Source organism: Astyanax mexicanus, chromosome 1 (genome assembly GCF_023375975.1).
Source record: "Astyanax mexicanus isolate ESR-SI-001 chromosome 1, AstMex3_surface, whole genome shotgun sequence".
Lineage (NCBI taxonomy): Eukaryota > Metazoa > Chordata > Actinopteri > Characiformes > Acestrorhamphidae > Astyanax > Astyanax mexicanus.
In genome coordinates this window covers 100,449,438-100,473,302 of record NC_064408.1, presented here as the reverse complement: position 1 = coordinate 100,473,302, position 23,865 = coordinate 100,449,438, and the positions used below count along the sequence as shown (strand labels likewise).

Genomic DNA, 23,865 nt, shown 5'->3' with positions numbered 1-23,865 from the left:
ATCTCAAATTCAGTCAAAGATGGCAGAAGAAAAGACAAATTGTCAAATTAATGGGGGAACCAGGGCTGAAACAATTAGCCAATATAAACATTTGTCGACTCCAAATGTTCATTATAGAATAATCGTTAATTTGCAGCACTACACAAAGCACTTGGGACACTCTCACAATTTATGCTCAACTCTGCCTGCGTCTCCAAAAGTGCCCAACCACAGCAGATTACACATTTCCTTACTAAATTTTAGCACTTTCCACATTTAAAAGCCGATGTTCTGGACATTTAAAGGGCATTTAAATTCCTTGTTCAGCTGTATCTTTCGTTGCGAAGCGAATACAGAAGAAGCTAGAAACAGCAGGCATACCCACAGCAAGCAGAGATAGAGGGCACAGCAGAATTAATCGTTGACTAATAGGAAAAGTAATTGCCAGATTAGTCGACTACCAAAATAATCATTAGTGCCAGCCCTTTGGGGAACCAATCAAAATCTTCATTTAAGCTAAGGGCAGGACAACAAACAGAAAGTCAGCTCAGAAGTAGAACCAAAAGAACCAGAACCAAAACCTCTGATTAAGTCTGGGGGTGGAGGAGGCAAGAAATAGAAAGTAAAACTTACAGGATGAACCAATCAAAATTTCAATTTCAGCTTGTTACAGTACACCGATATGATAAATACACTCATACACTCACACACCAGTAAACATAAATCCATACAGTGCATGCACACAAAACCAGCAGTTCCAATTCCACACACACACGCACGCACGCACATACGTACGCACGTATGCACGCACCAGCCAGAAACACACAAAAGTACAAAATTAAACATGCCAGCAATCATCATGATTTTTTACAAAGCATTATGGGAACTGACTGGGCTCTCCTCTCACTCTGGCAGAGCGACAGCCCTGGTCCTGATCCGAGCTCAGCCTGATTCTGCTGTTTGTTACACCAGCAAAAACAATGGAGCGACTCACCTCGACAGGCCAAGTCACACGGCTCCACGCTCCCTAATAATGTTAGTCTGGTTACATTGACACACCACAAAGATGTGACTCATCCTGCGCCGTCACAAGACTGACCCCTGCCCTATCCACTGGAACACACAAACATTTCACAGCTATCTGTAAAGAGCCTGAACCATGGGATAACCAACTGTCGGTACATTTCTGAAAAGGGTAGTACTGCACAAAAACTACGGGTGGGATTCACAGAGCAATAAATTAATACATTTAATAAATTGCCCGCGATAACAATATCACAATAGTGTGATTCTGCAACACTCAATAAATTACAAGACAATTCTCTACGATATTTTATGGCATCCAAGTTACTAAAGAGGATAACATACTCCTAAATAAGCACATACCAGGAATTATGCATTTATTGGAGTCAGTTTACAGAATTTGACATCTAATATAAAAAATTGTACCACCAAGTGTCTTTTAAGTCTCTTTAACACACATGCACTTACTGCAACTCTTCCAAGTGTGGCTATTTTTCTTCCAATGTTGTAAAATAGCCATAAACTGCCATAAATTAGAACAATTCTGCTGCTGTCAAATGTCTGGGTAGAACACAACTACACTACACTAAAATCTTTCCAGACTGTGTAATATCAGCTTAAAGAAAAAAGTAATCAATTAAAACAAAAATACATTAAGTCAAAAAATATCAAATATCGATATTAGATACTACATATTCATAACTTATACAATTTATCACTGTATCAATATTTTGTCCCACCGCTATTCAAAACAGTTTCAATATTTAAATTTTACCTTTTAGTTGTTAGTTTTAATATGGATAACACCCTGTTTAGAAGACTTTGTGTTTGTGTGCTGCTGAGAAGCAAAAAGATCATGAGTACAAAAATTATTCATCCTGCTTTTGTCTCTATTGTCGAGAGAAGCCTGTTCATCTAGATTTTGGAGCATAGCTGTGAGGATTTGACTGCATTCAGCGACAAAAGCGTTAGTGAGGTCAAAATGTTGGATGATCATCAATTTTGGATGGAGTACCCTTCCACCATACCAGAGTACACAGTCCCACTATTCCACTAGTCCATGGCTGGCAGTAGGAGCATGGAACCTACAGGTTTATGTAATCTGCTCAAAAGAGTCCTTTTTTTTTGGCTCTAAAGGCCTAGATAAACTGTGCAAGTTACAGTAGCTGAATGCATTTATTAGAATGCATATCCACAAACATAGGACAAAAAAACAGGATGTGAGCCTGTTGGGCTAGCTGCCCTCTTGTATTAGCTGCTCATTAGTAATGCATGAATGAGGATATTACCTTATTAACTGGTAATCCCAGCACTGTGTGTGTGTATGTGTGTGTGCATATGAGGCACGGCCTAATAAAAGGCTAATTCATTCTGTGTGTTTGCGGTCAGAACTGGTCAGCAGTCTCCCGAGACTCGGTTCCTTTCCCGAGCGTCTCCACGGCCCGTGCCGAATGTACGTTACCATGGAAACTGCACCAGGGGAATCTGACAGAACGGAGGGGTCCAACATAACTGGGGCCCAAACATACACACACACAGCCTACATTATTTTATCTGAACAACTGAATGAACTTTTCAACGAGAACTGTGTCTGCTAAGCCTGGTGTTGGTCCGTTAGAATGGACACCAATGAGCTCAGTGAAAATGTGTGGTCCAGGAGTAGAAGAAACAGAAGATCCCTAGATCAGTAGTCTGATATTCGGTGATGCCACAGCCATCAGTGGCTAGGAGTCCCATAGAACATAACTGGCACTGTTCTCTCAGTTCTCTCAAGTAGGAAGGCCCTCCCTCTTTCCTAATCACTCTGGGTAATGCCATCCATAGTGAACTGGCTTTATGTGACTAGGTTCCATTCTCCATGTAGGCCTGTTTGCCTTGTATTGTGTCAGTGAACTACTGCCCTAGTTTTTCTACTCTCCCACTGGCCTGCACTTAGTGCGGTATACCAGTTCGTACGGTATACTGGAGGGGAATTTAGAACCGGAATGCATTTTTTTTAGGTTCTTTTAGGTTCCATGTATGCATTTACATGTCGCCACACCACTAGAGGCGCTGTGAAACATCGTGTACAACAGAACCACCAACGAAGCACAGTATCAGAGCTTGCTAGCTAACCCTACCCAGTTAGCATAACAAGCTAACAATGTAGTAAAGGCAGGTCAGCTCAGTCTCATGCTGTCCTGCCTGGAGAAACATGAAAACAGCAACTTCTGCTGCTGCATCTACATTATGAGTAACTATAGCTCTTTTAAATATATTAATACTGTAGCTTGAAGATTGTTAATGCATCCTCTTAACTAGACAACCAAGGGAATTGTTATAAACTGATAAACAGCTGCTTAAATAAAGCCTTAAAGCCTCTAATGGCTTCAATTATAACATATTGTAAATTGATATTAAACTTGTATACTTACTTGTGCAGATTTGTGCAGAACACATTTTTAACAAATGTCTCTCTCTTTTTTTTTCTTTTTTTTTTGTTGCGGTTAAAAGTAAACCCAATAGTAATCAAAGCCTTAGTTTAAAGCCTTAATGTTTGATATTATATGTACTGCTAGAAGTACAGTAAGTCACAAACCTATATTTAAGCCCAGTCATGCAAATAAATATAAATAAATAATAATAAAAAATACCATGATATACCGTGAAACCGTCAGAATCTTACAAAATATTGTGATATGCATTTTTGGTCATACCGCCCAGCACTAACTGCACTTATTTTCTTTTTTGATGTTAAGGGCCCAAGCACACTTGCATCATTTTGATGTGCCTTTATGGTGACAACCAGTGCTCTCATGCAGTACAAGAGTTCATAACTGTACATACTTTGTGGCTTATGTGGAGACACATGCCAATTGTATACATTACCACTTTTATGTGTGTATATTTTGCAACACAGCAATGTTCAGCGAGGTTTTACAGATGTGGCTGATGTTAAAAAAAGGAATCTGCAGTTTTACATTCACAATACACTACAAATGTATCAAAAAGTTTAGAATTGTTATTAACTCAAATATTAGTCCCATTATTGACACTAGGTTCAAGTTCCATGTCTAGGTACAGCACAAAGCAATCTAACTTGTCAAACTAAGTGGATTCTATGAGGCAAATAAGCTTGGTCACAGAGTACAGATCACCTAGTCTGAGTAAACCACAGGAGGAAGCACATGCTAGTCTGTATCCTTCCAGCACTGGTAGCACCATGTGATTGTCGAAAGCCTAAATAGTTGAAGGGAATTTGAAATAACCACTGGAATCTGAGAACAAAACTAGGAAAAACAAACAGGAATAACCATGGCCAATGATTATACTGTATACATTTAACTAAATTCACTTGATGCAAAGCTGCATGTGTTTTTGAGGGAGCAAAATCTTCTCTGGGTTGTTGGGACAGTAGAAGAAACCGCATGCCCCCATTCAACCTCAGAAAGGAAGCCCCCACAGCTTTTTGAAGACAAGCTAAAAGGAAAAGAAGGCTGAAACAGATGGAGGATGCCGGGATTTCCAGGAGCCCAAGACAGGGAGGAAGGGAGGAAGGGACGGAGGGAGAACTCTAGGATTTCTTGGAGCTGACACAAGAGGAGAGGTAGAAGATCATTAGGATTTCTTGGACTACAGAAGGCAAAGGAAGTGAGTGAGAGAGAGAGAGAGAGAGGGGGGTATGAGAGTATGAGAGACAAGAGAGTGAGTGCCTTTACACTGTGACACTTTTCACTCTTGTGATAGTATTCACACTCTGTGCTGTTCACGTCTGCTAACTGCTATTTACTTGCAAGTGTCAGGAGGCACACTATTTACAAAAATATTAATTTAGAATAAGACGCTTCCTTGAATCTTCCACGTGCAAAAAAATTAGACAGATTCTAAAACAGATCCAGAGTCCTTATCCCCATTATTATCCTATTATAAGTTGGCAGTTGGTTGTTATTTTTGTATAGCTCACAGATGGTGATCCTATGTACTAAAACACATCGACAAGCAAGCAGAATCTACAGATCTTCAACTTGGGCTAATTTTCAGATTAACAATTTAGGTTCTCCAGAATCATAGAGATAGCTAGCCCAGCCACTTTTCTATGAATTCCATTTATATTACACAAGTACACTGACAAATGCCAAATGTAATTTGTTACCTCAGGGGATGGTTTGAGAAAGCTCATGTCTGTTTAAGTTGTGAGGTGGTATCTTGTGAGTGAGGTTGAATACTGGCTGTTCTGCTTTTGGAGCAAGATGATGTGAATGTTCAGTGATTAAATGAAGTTTGATAGTAGGTCTCAGGTGGATGGAAAATTTAATTTTCAAAGTTGTGCAAGCATTTAATATTCCTTGATCCACAGTTTTACATGTGTACCAGATATATATGTATATATATATCATAGAAGGCATTACCATACATTGAAGACACTGTAGTGCATTGGGGTGAGACCTTCTAATCAGATTGTGAAGGAGGAAAGATAGATTATCAGCTTTTAAGAGAGTTTTTGAGCATGAACAACTCCATGCAGTTACTCTGCTGTGAACCTGAATGTGTGACAGTAGGCCAGAGCTAAAAGGCTGTGAGGTCCAGCAGGTCGGACAGCAGATATCAGGCCACAGCTCCAGAGTTCTCCTCAGATCATGCAGCTTGACACTGCTTCATAATCCACTGCCCACGGACTATCAGCGCAGTCAAGCGAATACACACCACCTCACACTGAGAGAGAGACAGAGAGACAGCTAGAGGAAGAGAGAGAGCGAGAGATACTGACAGAGAACATAGAGAGGGAGGGAGTGAACAAAGTCATAGAGATACACCAAAAAAAACAGAAAATGTGTATTAGAGAGAGAGAGAGAGAAAGAGAGAGAGAGGGAAAGAGAGGGAGACGAAGAGGGAGGGAGAGGTGGAATATAGTCCATCTGTTTGTGCACAGTTTATCAAACCCCCCTTCTCTCTCCTCAACATAAACTTTAAGGGGCCACCAGTGGACCAACACTGACTTGATTTTATTTGTATGGTTTTAGAATGGATCTGTATAGTAAAGATTGGTTCTATTTTAAAACATGACAACTCACATAGAACCCCACAAATGTTAAAATTGACCTTTGCATGGTTCACCAGTTATTTCCACATATGCAAAACCTCCTGTAGTTTACAATGGTTTTCAAGCAGTTCTTATGATTGTAAAATAAGTAAAAATTCAGAGGCATTAAATGTCTGCATGTTTTGGACAAATATGGATCTACTGACATCAAACATTATGCCAGGTGTTGGCTAGAGTTGTACAAAACCCACAGAATTGAGCTGTGGAGCTGTGGAACTGTGTTGTCTGGAATTAATGTTCTCCATCAGAGATCCTGCAGGTCCTTAAAAAGTCTTAAAATGTCTTAAATTAAAATCCGGGTAATTAAGGTCTTAAACTGTCTTAAATTTACTGTAAATTTGCTGCAGGTATTACATTTTCAGACTGTGCAATTAATGCCGGTGGGAAAGCACATGCTAACTTTAGTGGTGAGTTAGGTAACGTAACCAGAAAGAAAACTAAGGTTAAGGGAGAGTTAGCTAAAATTAGCGGCAAGTTATCTAGCTACATCACTTAGTAGAGAACTAAGGTTAGGGGAAAGCTAGCTAACATTAACATAGTAACGTTAGGCGGTTTGGTTAGAGTTAGCTACATTAGCTACATACATCTACCAAAGAAAATATGACCACATTTTTGGGTCTTAAATTATATTTATTGCGGTCTAAAAAAGGTCTTAAAAAGCATTATATTTGACTTTTAAAATGGTGCAAGAACCCTGTCCATCCAATACTTTTGTAATGAGTTGGGGAGTTCTGGATGATGTGGGTTGGTGATCATGTTACATTCTGACCTCATTAATGCTGGTCTCACCAAATGCAATAAAATCTTCACAGCAATTCTCCAAAAGTAATGTAAATACTGGGGTTCAGTAAAGAAAAATATTAAATTCAATTTATTGTTTTTAATGTATTTGTTGGTTTATTATTCATTTATTTAATTGTGAGGGTTTTGTTAAACATGGAAATTGAGTTTTATTTCTAGTGTGTCTTTCTCTTAGCTCTAATATTAACACTGCGCACATACAGTATTTAAATCATGAAGATAAACTAGCACCTCACTGTTCTTTCTCTCTTCCTGCTCTGAGAAAAGTGTGTGAGAGAGAGAGAGAATAAGAGATAGATTAATCTCGTTAATCCCTGAGCTAGCATAATTGAAAACGTACAACAGCACACAGGCCAGTCCCAGCTGCACTGATGTGAATGAATGAGAGAGACAGAAGGAGGAAAAGAGAGAAAGAGAGAGAGAGAGAGAGAGAGAGAGATCTGAGTAAGCTTGACTGTTCTAATGCTGTGTTCAAGCCTCTGCCAAATTACACCTCTCATTTACTCTCATAAAATCCTAAATTATCTGATGTTATCACATCAGCACAGCAGGAAGCAGAAATATACGGCTGAGTGAACTGAATAACACAGGCAGGAAAACCGCTGCAATATTGCCCATTGCCTCAAAGATGGGGGTCTAATCCAATCACAGCGTGGCTTAGAACTGATTATGCACAATTCTAACAGCTGTAGTCATCATGCCTGGACCCAGAAACGCATCGCATGCAGAAACCTGGGGGGTGAGGAGTGTGAGTGGTGTACAGCAGAAATGCCTTCATCAGTGCGTGTTTACATTACTGACACACAGCTGGTCACATGGTATCATAATGTCAGAACAGAGAAAGACTGAAGTTTCACAGCTTGTGGAACAAAAGTCTTTCTAACAATTTCCCTACCAGCACAAATCCTATATTTTCTTTTTTTTCTATTTTCTCAAATTAAAACCATCAACATGTGAACAATAATGAACATCTCTTTACAATAGCAGCTGTCAAGGAGTGGGATATATTAGGCACCAAGTGAACAGTAAGTTCTTGAAGCTGATGTGTTTAACACAGACATAGTGCTGACTAGACCACTGGATCAGGGACAAGTCTGACTTGGTAGTTATTGATTGCTCCAGGCCATCAATAACAAGGTTGTGGGTTTGATACCCAGTTGCTACTCTTGCACTCTTCAGGAAGATCCTTAACTCTCACTGCTCCCAGGGCACCACAGTGATGGCTTGCCCATCACTCTGGGCATAAATACTCACTGTGTGTTTGTTTTCTCTGCACAAATGGGTTTAAAAAGGCCAAAATTCTGTCTTGTCTTGTGTTTTCTTGTCCTGTACTTACAAAAAGGGTTTCACAGTAACAATGAACCTGTGCTCCACTTCTTAATTACAGGACTTAAAGAATATGCCATAATTAAATGATCTGCTGCTAAAGTATTGGTACCAGATATCACAAAACACCTTTAGAGAGATCTTACTGATGGATTGAAGCTGTATTTGGCAACATGGGGTTGTAATCTGACAGCAAGTGGTTGTAATGTTATGGATGATGATTGTGATGTCATAAAAACAACAATAATAATGAAAAAAAATATATAATTTAACTTGTGTACATCTCATAATGAAATTGAATACTGACCAATTGAACAGAATGGAATTGAAAGGAACACAATTATTTTTGAAATTTAAAAAAAATTACAATGCAGATCTAGAAACAGACATTTTGAGCAGTCATAAGATATGCAACATATACAGAAAATCATTTTGCTCCAACCTACTGAAAAAGTCTATATCAGAAACAGATCCACTGGCCTGCACCATGATCCGGGAGTGTGATCTGAAAGTTTGAGGTGTTTTATGGATTATGGAAAATCTTTTATGTACTTGTTTTTTTTTTTTCTTCACATTTTTAGCAATGGTGAGGATTATATAAATCCTATAGAGTGGCCCAGGCTGTAGCTGTCATAGCTGCACATAACCAGAGAAGGTTCTATAATGGAATTACTATAATGGAATCCAAAAACAACTGTAACAAATATTACATTTTTTTGAATAACAACTGAATAATAACCTTTTAGCAAATCTTGCCCAAGCAGCTGCTAGCATTTGACTGAACGCTAGATTTGAGAGAAGTGTCCTTCCTGGAAATGCAAATATGCAATGACTATGCAATGTTTAAAAGATTAGACATCTAAATATATTTCTTCAGATTAACCTTCTATACTTAAATATACTTACTGTATTTTTTTGTGAAGGAAATTTGAGTAAAACACATGCTTTTGGAGAATTTTGACAAACAGGATAATGGTGAGATTTACAGAGACAGACCTACTGCAGAACAGGAAACACCTGTGGATAACTCTTTTCATCTCCCTCCTTCTCAGAAACACACGCAAAACTAGAGGTGCATAAATATAGAAACATGTGGGTTGATACAATAACCAATAATAAACATCTTATTTCTGGGTTACTTTATGTGGGACTTTTTTATTTTTTAGCAGAAGCTCTTCTCGAAGAAAGGAGGGTAGGTAATTAAAATGAAGAAGTCCTGAAAATAACACAGTTACAGATACACACACTTTAACAAAGTCCACTACTGACAGCAAACCAACAGGGTTCAAACTCAATAACGCCAAAAAAAAAAAGATCCATGTAGAAAACACAGCACAGTATAACAACTTAATACACACAGAATGTATGTATTTTGAAAGACTACTTAGGAGAAAAATATCAAAACAATAACAAAAGCATCTACACAAAGGCAAAATGTGACATGCAAGCACTGTTGCTTATTTGAATCTAGTTTCGACTTAAGAATGGAATTTAAATAAACCAGAAAAACTGCGAAGCCTCTTAATAATATGATTTTTCATTTGCATTCATCTGCAAATCTTTTCTGTCCCTCAGAATATAAAGTTTCTCATATTGACAAACTTTTTGACCATTTGACAATTTTGACTGGCATTCTGCATGGTTGTTACATTGTGTGAAAATGACATGACGAATAGACCAATAGAAATACTCCAAAATATAACGCAATAGAACTTTTTAACTAAGGCTGTTGAACAATTAAAAAATGAACTAATTAATCACAAAGTTTGCAGTGATTAATCACATTTTCCCATTTTAACACTGAAACGTGTATTAATGGATATTTAAATGCAAAATAAAATAATCAGTGTCATATCAACATTTTATTTAAATATATTTGATTTATTTTCATAAAGACTTTCAATGACAACAGATAAATGAGGGCATTAAGAGTTTCCAGATTAACTATGTGTTAACCTTGACAGAATGTATTTGTACAATGACTGTCACTTTTTTCTTCTTTAGTAGTTTTGTACAGTATATACAATACACGCTACATCCAAATAAAAAGACTTAAAATACCAGTTTACTAAACAGCATTAAAACAGAACATAATTGAGTTAGAAAGTCTCTTTCTCAGAGTGGCTGCTTCCACACAGCCTGAAAGCACACATTCTTTTGGTCTTCAGAGATCAGATTAGAGTAAACGTGTCTGAGAAAAGCAGAAGGTCTGGAAAAGCAGATTGAGTGTAGTTTCTAATGTCTTTTTCATGGTCAGTGTGTGTGTGGGTGTGTGCGTGTTTAACAGAAATGCTCTCAGTGGAGCTGAACAGAAGAATCTACAGTGATGACTATAAAAATACTAGGCCTTCACCCAGTATAACCTATAGAACTTCTCACTCTCGGTCTGACACACACACACACACACACACACACACACACAGGAAAATGGTTCAGCAGTACAACACATGCCCTTCCAAAAACCCAGACTCAGACACATCTGCACAGAGAAAAAGTTCAAAAAGTTCATGAGTGCTGTATGAGTCACATGAACTCAGAGCAAGTATTCCTCCACCTCCCACTGAGACCAGTGCCTAAACTCAACTGGAAATGAGAGCAGGAAGAAAATTGTTATTCTAAACTTTTATTTTACTTAATTTCAAAGCTTTCTAACATAGATGGCCATTGTTATGCTATACATTGGGTTTGTGATTTTATCATTATTGTGATACACGTCACCCATGACTAGAAAATTGGATTTGACGCAGTCAAGACCAGAAGTGGAGCCAGACTCACCCACTCATTTGATAAAGCTGTTTCCTCACTCCCAGACCAGTCTCGGACTGCCTTTATTGAGCTTACAGCACCAGAATCACAGCAGGTTTTCTGATTGATACCCAGTTTGTCCAGTAAGTGTCATTTTTCACCAGTAAAAATGCAGTTAATTTGTGTTTGATTACAACTCAGCTCCTCCATGTAATCAACAGAAAGGAAGCAGTGCAGTTTGTTGCAGGCAATCAGTTCCAGCAAAGGCTGTCAAACATTATTGAGTATCCCCGCCTTCTTATGATATAGTAAAATAACTTTTTTTTAAAAACTGATTTACATGGGAATATTTAAAAGATGTGCCCGTATTAGCACAGGGACAACTACCTACTGGAATTAGATACTGGAGATGGAAATGTATGGGGTGGGCAGAGCTACAGAGCTCTCATACCGCAATTAGCCATAAATATATTTGTCAATCATCATCTACACAATAATAAGATTTTCTTTTGTATTATGCTAACATTAGCATTAGTTTGTGTTTAGCAGATGATTCAATTATTGATGATGATTTAGTGATTCAATAATTTTTTTACTTACAAAAAAAGCAACAAACCACATGACTGTACCAATTCCCAAACTTTTGCACAAGACTTTTAACTAAAAAAAAAAAAAATAAAAATAAAAACGTCCAGAAACACTGTGTTTTCTGTGATGACAGATGTCTTTGTTTGAACACACTGACTGGGATTTGAGGGATGATTATGTTCTCAACGCTGCTTAGAATCAAAGCAATACTACAAGAATTCCTGCTGAGCAGCATATCATTACCCAGGACACACACTGACAGTCAAACTGCTTCTCACATGCACATGTCACATAATGATGTCTTTGGACTCTTCTAAAAGAGGTGAATCTTCTTCTTTGGTGGATGCACAAAATAGCTGTTGTCATTTTTCTTTTTTCTTTTGGTACATATAATTGAAAATACAACATAGCAACTATCACAAAGGCTATGTTCACACAGCAGGTGAAGGTGAACTCTGTTCACACCATCTTTTTAATGTGACCCATTATCTGAAATATGTCTGAATATATCATGCTGTGTAACTGATACAAAGGAGCAAAAGAGCAACTGTTTTGGTTTAGTTTTTGCCAGAATTACAGAAGCTATACAGTGTTCGACATTGCTGTAAAAGAAGACCATATTTAGCTACGGACACTGTTTATTTGTTCTTTATTACGATTGTAAAATGCCTTAGAATATATATATATATATATATATATATATATATATATATATATATATATATATATATATATATATATATATATGCCTTATAACAGGGGTGTCCAAACTTTTTTTGTTGGGGGCCAGAAGGAGAAATATATTTGAAGTCACGGGCCACAGACTCTGTAATAAAACAAATAATGAAATATACCACTTTAAATAATACATTTTCCTGATTATTTTATTTACACGTCATTTTACTTGACTTACTATCTTTATCTTTGTGTTTTGTAAACTAAGATTTTTCAAATTGATGTTTAATATCATGATGTCTCTTAATATTAAACTCCTTAATTACGGCAACTTTTAGACTCTTTGGCCTGTTTTTCTGCGCTAGAAATGCGCACCCTCTCCGCTTTTAGACTCTTTGGCCCGTTTTTCCTGTGCTAGAAATGCGCTCCCTCTCCGCTTTTAGACTCTTTAGCCCGTTTTTCTGCGCTAGAAATGCGCACCCTCTCCGCTTTTAGACTCTTTGCCCTGTTTTTCTGGGCTAGAAATGCGCACCCTCTCCGCTTTTAGACTGTTTGGCCCGTTTCTGACTCCTAGCGTTCAAACTTTGAATCTCACATTATAAAAACCTGCTTAACAGCGGGCCAACTTTCATTCTATTTCTAAAATACCTCGCGGGCCGCTCCAAAAAAGGAAACGGGCCACAAATGGCCCGCGGGCAGTAGTTTGGACACCCCTGCCTTATAATATCAATATTGAAATAGAGACATCACTTAAAAAGTTTAAGAGGTGTGTTATCTGGTTATCTGGCATTTTCCCTTCTGCTCATGCCCTTTGTCCCTTCTACTTCTACTTCTTCTACCTGAAGATCACATGAATTTTGATCTGACTGCTCAGACAGAGAGTCACATTGCCATGAACCATGGATCAGATTTCAACACCACATACTGAAGAGCCCTAATCAGAAAAAATACAATCAGCTTCAGTGTTTTTTGTTGTTAGCACTGCCACACACGACAACTCAAAAGATGAGCTTCTTTTACCTGCTGTGTAAACATAGCCAAAAAAACCTGAACCATGAACAACTGCCATCAACTCTCCTAATGTACAACTGAACATAAATATTCATTAAAACATTGCACATAATTGAGTTTAAACCAGATGAGAAAAAACACAGGTAAAACACAAGCTTTAGCAAATTTCTCCACTATTATTAGACACAAAGTTTATTACAGGTTATCATTTATTGCTATCAAACTCTGCAAGTTTTGCAATCAAACTCTTCCGTAGATAGTCCACTGCAGACTGTCGCTTACACAATCAGTTGCTGCACAAGATATCAGACCACATGTACACTACCAGGTGCTGCCAGGAAACGTATGTCTCTGATAAAATGGCCAATTTTACAATCAGAAAGCAGAAATAAGTGTGTATTATTTATTCCAATTGTAAACTCCACTATTAGATCAGACAGTGTTTCTCTCGCTCGCATTCTTCCCGTTTCTGTTGACATCACACTCTCTCTTCCTGTTCCTGCACCATCAGAGGAAGTCCACACTTCCCTCTGTTGGCTGCAAGTTGAAGAGGAAACGGCAGTGAAGCACAGAGCAGTGCTGACAATTACGCAGCAAGCAACATGCATCCGCTCGCTAGCAGCGCAACCTCCTAGCCTTCACCTGCAGCCAATGCCATCAAGCAGGATATATGAGGGTTAATACAGTATTTGACCACTACAGCCCTGTCAGGCAGGAAACATTTTTTTTCCAGAAACACAGGTACTCTAATGATATTGGTAAAGTTTGAATTAATACAGTTAAACACCATTAAAACAGAAGACAAATATACATATAAATTAAAATAAAAACTGTGATGCTAAATCTCATCAGTATTGTCTAGAACAAACTGGAAGTTCCTCTCTGACAAGCTAAAACTGTCTGCACTGCTCCTGAAACAGAAACACAGTCATGCCGCACCTGCACTGTGGCTGGCTCGTCAGAACTGTATGCTTGGATTTGACTCACTTACACCACTTTTAAAGCCGCTTTGGATTAAAGCACCTGCCAAAGGAATACATGTAAATGTAACCTGCAGCTCAAGCTCAACTCATCTTAATGCCACTGCTGTCGTCTCATATCTGCGAGAGGATGAGAGGGGAAAAAAAGAATAGGAGAGACAGTACTGACTAATTGCTAGAAAAATTGAGCAGAAAACGTATTTTTCCAAATGAAAAACAATTCAATATAAATGTCCCCCACAGTGGTATGATATGACTCTGATTTAAATATCTCTGCCATGTTCATTAAAGGAAAGCTTTATCAATAGTTAGGGGTGTCCACAAATATATATATATGCCAATGGGAGTGGTGGCCGGGAAGTGAGGTATATTCACGTAAATTCTGTGTATTCTGGCTCATTGCTACCTTAGTGGCAGAAAACACAGGTGCGCCACTAATTAAAACCCTGATAGTCAAATGTAAGACGCCCATTCCTTTCTTGCCTACTTGAACGTGCACCTTTACACACACATACACACATAGACGTGTCACAGTGCTCAAACCCATATTGTGCCATATCACCATCCCCTAATTTTCACATCAGGGTACTACTTTTTTTGTTGTTTTTAGCATTCCGGTCAGTTTCCTCTGCTGAGAAGTGCAATACGCCGTTAAGATACCAACGTACGGAAGTCAGAGCACATCTGGCTCTTAAAGGGAATAGCAAGTGACAAGCTGATTGGTTTATTTCACGTTATTTGTGCCTTTTACGAGTTTTGAGCCGTGCAAGGGGCACTTTTTGCGTCCTCGTGATACCAAACACAAACTGACGCACTCTAAATCAAGCTGTGCAGTGCGTGGTTAACAGCTTGCCTATAGATAACTAAAATGAGGTGATGGTATAGAGATGGAGAATAACTACAGCTAGTGTGTACTTCTATTTTTCATGTACCTTTTGAATTGTGATGTGCGCTTTTCCCACCTTCGATTCACAATGCCACTCTTCTGTCAAATCCCAGGATCCTGAACTCAGTCTAGATGAAGTCATTTGTCATTAAGACACAGATACTATGCCATGGCAAGCCACATCCCCAGACCTGTCTCTGAATACAAATAAGTGGGGGTGCGATTAGACACATTTACAACTTTTCACCCTTACAGAAAAAAACTGCAGGAACTGTGTGAATATTAGGTTTGATAGGTTGGATGATTGCAAGACACTGTTAGGAACCTCTACAACTCCATGCCAATACAACTTGCATTACACATGCATTGCATGCTACTTCTGTATGTATACGTATACACATACACACCAAGTACATGACAGTCCATAACAGTCTAATTTATGGTACATGATAACCTTTACCTTCAATGCTATAAAAAGAATTGCAATCTGACACTTCCTTCTGGGTGCAACTATTTATTTGATGAAGAATGTATTTTGTATTTTTATACTGTGAATTCATGAATTTTAGACCAAAACATGATCTTAAAACTATCATAAAACTGTGCCTCAGACAGCATATTCATAATCAGTGCAGCAACTAATGCTTCTGGTTCCTATCACCATCACTGTTGTCAATTCTGTCTCTATACTGCTGTCAATTCTCTAGACTGTAAATTGAAGAAAAACAGCTCCATTTGACATTTGTTTACAGCTGAATTCTTCATGAATGTTAAAAAATCCCCATTATCTTAGAAGCCAAAGCATAACATAATCTCCTCTCTGTATGCTGAGTCCTCATTCCTCCTAATGAGGCTGTCTCTTGTCTTGAGGACAAACACATTCAGCACATTCTATTCAAGTACTGGAGGCAGGGTACAAACAAAAATTCACATTATTGCTGGAAACAATACAAGGTACTGATGAACAGAATGGTGCACTAAACACGATAAAGATAATATGAAAGCTTTAAAACTTTCTTTCACACACACAAACAGATACTGACACCCTCGTACAGTTGGCAGAGCATCCTGTTCGCATCAGTGCCCTGCATTCTGCAATGCTGCAAGTCAACCACTCATACCCTGACAGTCAGCTTTCACAGTTTAGCTAACACACACACACAGACACACACAGACACACACAAAGACACACACAAAGACACACACAAAGACACACACAAAGACACACACAAAGACACACACAAAGACACACACAAAGACACACACACAAACACACGTGCACGCATTGGTAAAGGCTCGATCACACCAGTCGGGTGTATGATGGTAAATTGCCGCTGTCCAGGCTAAAGCTTATATACTGTAATTGTCTTGAGCTCCAAATCCTCAGCATGTAACCCAGTCAAGCAGTCAGTGAGATAAAAACAGAAACTACAGTTTCTAATGTAACACTCCAGCCTTTTTTCAAGTCCTATAGACAGTAACTTTAACACATTTCTCTACAAAAGCTCTGAAATTAGAAAGGGAAACCCCAACTACCATTAAACAAGAAATTAAATGCTGAAATTATTACTTTGAAAGATTCCGACTAGTTTTCTGACACTAGCTGCAAATAGGGTTTCACAGGATCAACTTTTTTCCTACAGTTATACCATAACAAAACATTACAGCGCTTTACATTATTATTGAGGGCAGGGATTTTCTTAAACTGCGCAAGTCATCTGTTAACCTGGCTACAATACCATGAAATTATTTTTGAACAAAAAAATAAAAATAATAAATCAAATACAAAGTTTGTTTACAGAATAAGTGAGCAAAGTCAGTTATACAGTTTAGCACAGCCAATCAGAAGACATCACTTAGCTAGCATGACAGCTAACATTCTAATCACCACAGAACACACTTGTGTCTGTTGGACTGAGACTCCACTTCTCACAACGTTTTGACAAGAATGATAGAGCGACTGAATGGACGGAATGCACAAATTAGCATTTTTCTAAGTGGTGTTGGGTTCTGAAACAATATATGTCATGATTTAGGGGTTATGATTCAATATATTGTAATATAATTTGATATTGTAAGCAAGGTGATATATTGTTTTTTTTAAACTGTCCTAGTATAAAAAACACACTATTATATTTATAAAATCTGAGTAAAAGAAAAGTTTAGTTTTTTGCAATCAGAACAGTGGAATCTAGCGACTAAGTACAACACTGCTTTCTAGTGGCCGGGGTTTAAACCCAACCATTGTGAACCACTGTCTGACGAATAATTAAAAATGTATACTTTTTTATTGATACAGTATACAGTAATAATTGGATACTTGAAAACCAAAACTCTGGGAAATAAAAACAAACATTATTTTTTTTGCACTTGCAGATTAGTTTATAATGAACTGTTCAGACTAATGTCAGATATGGATCGCATGAAAAAAAAAAAGGTGTGAATAGCTTCAAAAATATTTGGTGAGAAAATCGGTTAGCTAAACAGGATAATACTCACCCTGACAAAGTTGTCTGGAAACAGGCCCCTTCGGCCATCCACCTCGCCCTCCCACCAGCCCCCCTCATCCTTCCTGATGTTGCTGATGATCTCGCCGACAGAGATGGTCAACTCGTCATCGTGCTGGGCCTGGTAGTCAAACTCCACAATGGCCTCCACTGAAAATGAGAGAGAGATAGAGAAAGATGGAGAGAACAAAAAAGATATCAGGCTTTGAATCTGTGAGTCTAAGGAGAGCTGATGTAAAAAGCCAAAGGCAACATGGTGCATCACATGTTTTCACTTTTGCAGAGGGTCCTGTGGGAAAGATGAAAAGAACGAGTGCAGGGGAAAAAGAAGTGCAGAGACACTGCAGAACACATCACAGCCACAAGACTCTATCTCATGAGCCAGAGGTTATCGAGTGTGCTAGCAGTTTGTACAGTTTTCAAAGCAAAGGGACTGGGAAAACAATAGCATTAGCATGTGGAGTTGTGTAGAACTACACAATAACTTTAGCATGCGGAGAATTACACAATAACTTTGGCATGCGCAGCTATGTAGAATTACACAATAACTTTAGCATGCGGAGCTATGTAGAATTACACAATAAATTTAGCATGCGGAGCTATGTAGAATTACACAATAAATTTAGCATGTGGAGCTGTGTAAATCTACACAATAACTTTAGCATGTGGTGAATTAGCATGTACACAAATATACAATAACAGTCCTAAATTATCTTCAGAATCAGTAAAGTATCTGTTTGTCTATCTATCAGTCAACATGTGAAACTGTGTATAACTATACAGCAGCATGAGCATCAGAAGTTAAAGAAAAACTCTGCTGTAAAATTGACGTTTGGTGTAGTAAAACATAATTAAGGATACTAATCTCTAACGTTAAATAACCAACTCCGTTCTCCAGCAGCTTTCCGAGATCTAGTAATTTTATTACTATTAGGCTATTAGACTATTAGGTTTTAGAATTGATAATATGGGGCATGGGGTAACCTATATTCCGGGCGCTGCCAGCACTGTACTGATTATGACTTTACTTTAAGATGGCAGCGCCCGGAGATGTAGCTTACACTACGGGTTGTAAACAGTGTCTTTTAAATAGCTATTAATGCGCTCTGGTTTCTACCAATGAGGTGTGGAGCTACTTTGAGCCTGGATAACAGTGTAAAAAGTGATTTCTCTGCAGGGGCAAATTATGCACTATATCATTCATTCTAAAGCCTGTTTGAACAAACAAAATAAAATTGTTGGATCTCAGAAAGCTGTGGGAGAACAGAGGTGGGCTATTTAACATAGGGTAGTACTCTTTATCATACACCAAAAAGGATTTTTTGACAAGGTCTCAAATCAGGTCAAATCAGATATGAGGCATACCAGCAGTTGTAATCATTAAAATGTATCAGTTGAATTCAATTAAAGGTTTATAAAATCTCTGCCTCCTCAACAAAAGCAATCAATGCCCACAATGCAGCCCAAAAGCAATATATTGTTTATTAAATCAAATAATATTTATACAAATCTAAGTAAAAGAAAAGTTTGGTTCTTATGCAATCAGAGCAGTGGAATCTAATGACAAATTTATTAATTTTTTTGTATCAGTTGAATTTAATTAAAGATTTATAAAATCTCTGCCTCCTCAACAAAAGCAATCAATGCCCACAATGCAGAGCAATGCTGTAAGAAGAAGTGTCTACAGTCAAAGTCAAAGTGGTTTTTATTGTCATTTCAGCTATATACAGAGTACACAGTGAAACGAAACAACGTTCCTCCAGGGACCATAGTGCAACAGTACAAAAGTGCAGACAGACAATACAACACAATACAGACAAAGAATAATAAATAACAAGACAGTGTGCAAATTATGCAGTGTGCAAAAAGTGTGCAAAAAAGACCAGTGAGGTAGTAATTACCTCTATTACACAGTGTGCAATAGAGTCCAGTGAGGTAGTAGGGTTTTTAGTGCTTTCCATTTTCTGGGGTAAGTGGGGTAAGAGTGTGTGTGCATGTACAGAAAAACCATCAGTTCAGTCTCTGCAGTTGAGGAGTCTGATGGCTTGGGGGTAGAAGCTGTTGCAGAATCTGGTCGTGCTGGACCGGATGCTGCGGTACCTTCTTCCCGAAGGCAGGAGGGAGAACAGTTTGTGTGAGGGATGGGTGGGGTCATTCACAATGCTGGTTGCTTTGCGGATGCTGCGGGTGGTGTAGATGTCCGTGATGGAGGGGAGAGAGACGCCAATGATCCTCTCAGCTGTCCTCACAATACGCTGGAGGGTCTTGCGGTCAGAGACGGTGCAGGTCCCAAACCAGGCAGGTCCCTCTATAGAAGAGTGTGAGGATGGGTGGAGGGAGACGGGCCTTTCTCAGCTTCCGGAGGAAGTAGAGACGCTGCTGGGCTTTCTTGGCTGTAGAGCTGGTGTTCAGGGTCCAGGTGAGGTTATCTGCTAAGTGGACACCAAGGAACTTGGTGCTCTTAACAATCTCCACAGAGGACCCGTTGATGTTGAGTGGAGAGTGGGTGTGTTGTGCTCTCCTGAAGTCAACAACCATTTCCTTTGTCTTGTCCACATTCAGGTGAAGGTTGTTGACTGTACACCAGTCTGTCAGCCGCTGCACCTCCTCTCTGTATGCTGACTCGTCGCCTTTGGTGATGAGACCCAGCACGGTTGTATCATCGGCGAACTTGATAAAGCTGTTAGAACTGTGTTTTGCAGCACAGTCATGAGTCAGCAGGGTGAACAGCAGAGGACTCAGGACACTGCCCTGGGGGGCCCCAGTGTTCAGTGTGATGGTGCTGGAGGTGCTGCCCCCGAACCGGACTCCCAGTCAGAAAGTCCAGGATCCAGTTGCAGAGGGGGGTGTTGAGGCCGAGCGAGCTTAGCTTCCTGATGAGGTTCTGTGGGATGATGGTGTTGAATGCTGAACTGAAGTCTATAAACAGCATTCTGACGTAAGTGTCCTTCTTCTCCAGGTGGGTGAGGGAGAGATGAAGGGTGGTGGTGATGGCATCGTCCGTGGAGCGATTGGGACGATACGCAAACTGCAGGGGGTCCAGTGAAGAGGGCAGTCGTGTCTTGATGTTCCTCATGACTAGCCTCTCGAAGCACTTCATGATGATGGGTGTAAGTGCAACGGGACGGTAGTCATTGAGGCAGGACACTGTGGACTTCTTTGGCACGGGAACGATGGTGGTGGACTTGAGGCACGTTGGGACAGTGGCGCTGCACAGGGAGATGTTGAAGATGTCCGTGAGAACATCTGTCAGCTGGTCTGCGCACTCCCTGAGCACTCTGCCGGGGATGTTGTCTGGTCCTGCAGCTTTTCGTGGGTTGACTCTGCGCAGAGTGTTCCTCACGTCCACTGCAGTCAGGCACAACACCTGCTCGTCCGGCTTGGGCATGGTCTTTCTCGCCATCGTGTTGTTTTGTGCCTCAAACCGTGCATGAAAGTTGTTCAGGGCATCAGGGAGGGAGGCATCACGTTCACAGGACGGTGGCATTGTCCTGTAGTTGGTGATTGCCTGGATGCCCTGCCACATACGCCGCGCGTCATCCGTGCCCTTGAAGTGGCTGTGGATTCTCTGGGCGTGTGCGCGCTTTGCCTCTCTGATGGCTCTTGACAGGTCGGCTCTCGCTTTCCTCAGGGCCACCTTGTCACCCACTCTGAAGGCGGAGTCGCGGGTCCTCAGCAGCGCACGTACCTCAGCAGTCATCCAAGGCTTCTGGTTTGGGCGTGTAGTGATGGTCTTGGAGACAGTGACATCATCAATACACTTGCTGATGTAGCCAGTGACTGATGCTGCATACTCCTCCAAATCAACAGAATCGCCTTCTGTAGCAGCCTCCCTGAACATGTCCCATGCAGTGCACTCAAAACAGTCCTGAAGGGCAGAGATGGAGCCTGCCGGCCAGGTTTTCACCTGCTTCTGAACTGGTCTGGAGCGTCTGATGAGTGGTGTGTATGTTGGAGTCAGCCAAACACACATGTGGTCCGAGAAAGCGAGGTGGGGGCGGGGCTCCACCCGGTACGCGCTGGGGATGTTTACAGCGCAGACTGAAATGACTGTTCGGTTTCTATAAAAACAAAACAACTCTCAGAAACGGTTGGTAAAACAGGCAGATCAAGTCCTCTGCCAAGAACTGTGTCCAGCCAATCGAAGAGAAGTATAGGCTGCCACGTCACACACAGAAATGATCTTAATCTTAAGTCTACTACATGACTGTTGTTACTTCTTTTTAATAAAAAAAAATAAAGTCATAGACACGTCCACATTGTGAGCAGAGAGATCCAGCATGGCAGGACTGTACATAAGATTCAAAACAAAACACAAGCATGTTTTGTAGTATTTATATATTAAACATTGTAACACTAGCCTGTATTGAAATTGTACCCTTAAGAGTTCAGAATACTCAGACTTACAGTAGAGGGGACATGTGACATGATGGTTTCCTGAACTGTAATGTGCTTATTGCATTACTGTAAATGTCACAGGCTTCCTCTTCTTTCTCCTCTCTCTTTTCTCCCTCTCTCTCTCTTTCAATAGCACGACAGCAGACCAAAGAGTGGACCACATGCTCCTGGTGATTCTTCCAAAGAGTTTTATTGTAAGCCTAATCACATCCACCTGACTCCCCCCACTCAGATGATCCTGAAGGCGTCACTAACTGAATCAGGTGTGTTGCCGTTGGAGTTTGTGCATAGCTGAAACCAGCTCAGTGTAAGGGACGGTTGTTGACAAAGACAGTGACTATGCACTATAATGTGCTGATTACATTACTGTAAATGTCAAAGTCTTCCGCTGGCTGTGTCTCTCTCTCTCTCTCGATTTGACTCTCTATTTTCTATTTTGCTCTCTCTCGCGCTCTCAATTCTTACAAACAGCATGCAGCAGACTGCTAAGGCCAGCATGGCCCTTTTTCTTTTTTCTTTCCAAAGCAAAACAAGCGCATAGAAACACTTACTCCCCCGTAACTTCACATGGTGCAAAAAAAAAACAAAAAAAAAACACCCACATTACAGCAGAGCCTATTTTAGATGGGCCAGTATGAGTGAAGCACAGACACTAAACAAGAGTCCAGCCTTCAGGGATCTGAGTAGAGAAAACACAGTATTGGACTCATAGTCTACAACATGCATTAGAGTTATTTTAGATAAAACGACTAGAAATAGAGTTATTTTAGATCAAATTATTGTCATTCTATTTCTCAGTCTGGAATTTGTTGCAAAGTTTTAATTCAGAAACCGCTGCTTCCAAAGGAACTATGTGCATTCAGATTAAGGTACGATGGTATACAAACTTCACTGTTTCTTTTATACCGTAGTTCAGACACCACAACTTGGTATAGCAACTTATATTACTATATAACAGCAATAGTATTTTACCAAGACTCTGATTTTGTATAAAATAATAAATCATGTAATAAAATAAATTATGTGATTTAAAAATAATTTAATGTAACCAAACAAATCTACCACAAAACTTAAATTTTATCATTTCAAAATGATAACGGCATTATTGAGTAGGGACGTGCCATACCGCATCTTACGCAATAATATCGCCAATTTTGGAATATCGTGAACTATATTATACCCTGAAATACCATTATATATCTACTAGAGACAAAATAGATATCTGGACAGTATCATTCATTTTACTTCAGTCCTGGATATATGGAGATATTTGGAGAGCATTATTAGTATCATGACATTCTGGATCATTGACTTCTGTTACAAACCTGATAAAATTCTTGTATTATTTTATATCTCATATCATATTGTATGCAATAAAATAAATATTTTATTTTTCATTTTGTTGCATAAGTGTATTTTTGAAATATGTTTTTTTTTTAATTCAGTGTTTTGTCATATCGCCAAGAGTATCGTTATTGCAAAAATACAGTGAAATATTGTGATATTATTTTAGGGCCATATCACCCACCCCTATTACTGAGTAAGATATAGTATGTCCCACTCCTAGCTGAATTTTGGAAAGTATAAAAGTTTTAAAGGAAACTTTTCATTGCAAAAATAAATAAAAATGTGGCAAATATTTGCCACAATTTCACTACAGTGTCCATGAACTTCCTTTAAGTCTGTTATTCAAGTTTGCCAACAATGTATTGATACCAAAACAGGGAACTCCTCCAGCATCATAATCAAACTGTATATACGAATCATCACTATAAACTGATATGGAAAATATACAGTGTGACTCCTGGCCATATCCACCCTGGTGCTGAGTGACAGGGCAGCCCCACAGTGTTCCCAGGCTCAGTG

General features: G+C 39.4%; 1 protein-coding gene across 3 annotated transcripts in view; it reads right to left on the bottom strand.

The window, feature by feature from the left end:
- The window catches only part of sh3kbp1 (SH3-domain kinase binding protein 1), a 115,941-nt gene that overhangs the window by 62,653 nt on the left and 29,423 nt on the right, over nt 1–23,865 (bottom strand). For all 3 annotated transcript variants that reach the window (XM_007252320.4, XM_007252321.4, XM_007252319.4), the window contains exon 2: nt 17,594–17,751. In XM_007252320.4, coding sequence (XP_007252382.1) covers nt 17,594–17,751 — 158 coding nt within the window. The remainder of the gene's footprint in view (nt 1–17,593; nt 17,752–23,865) is intronic.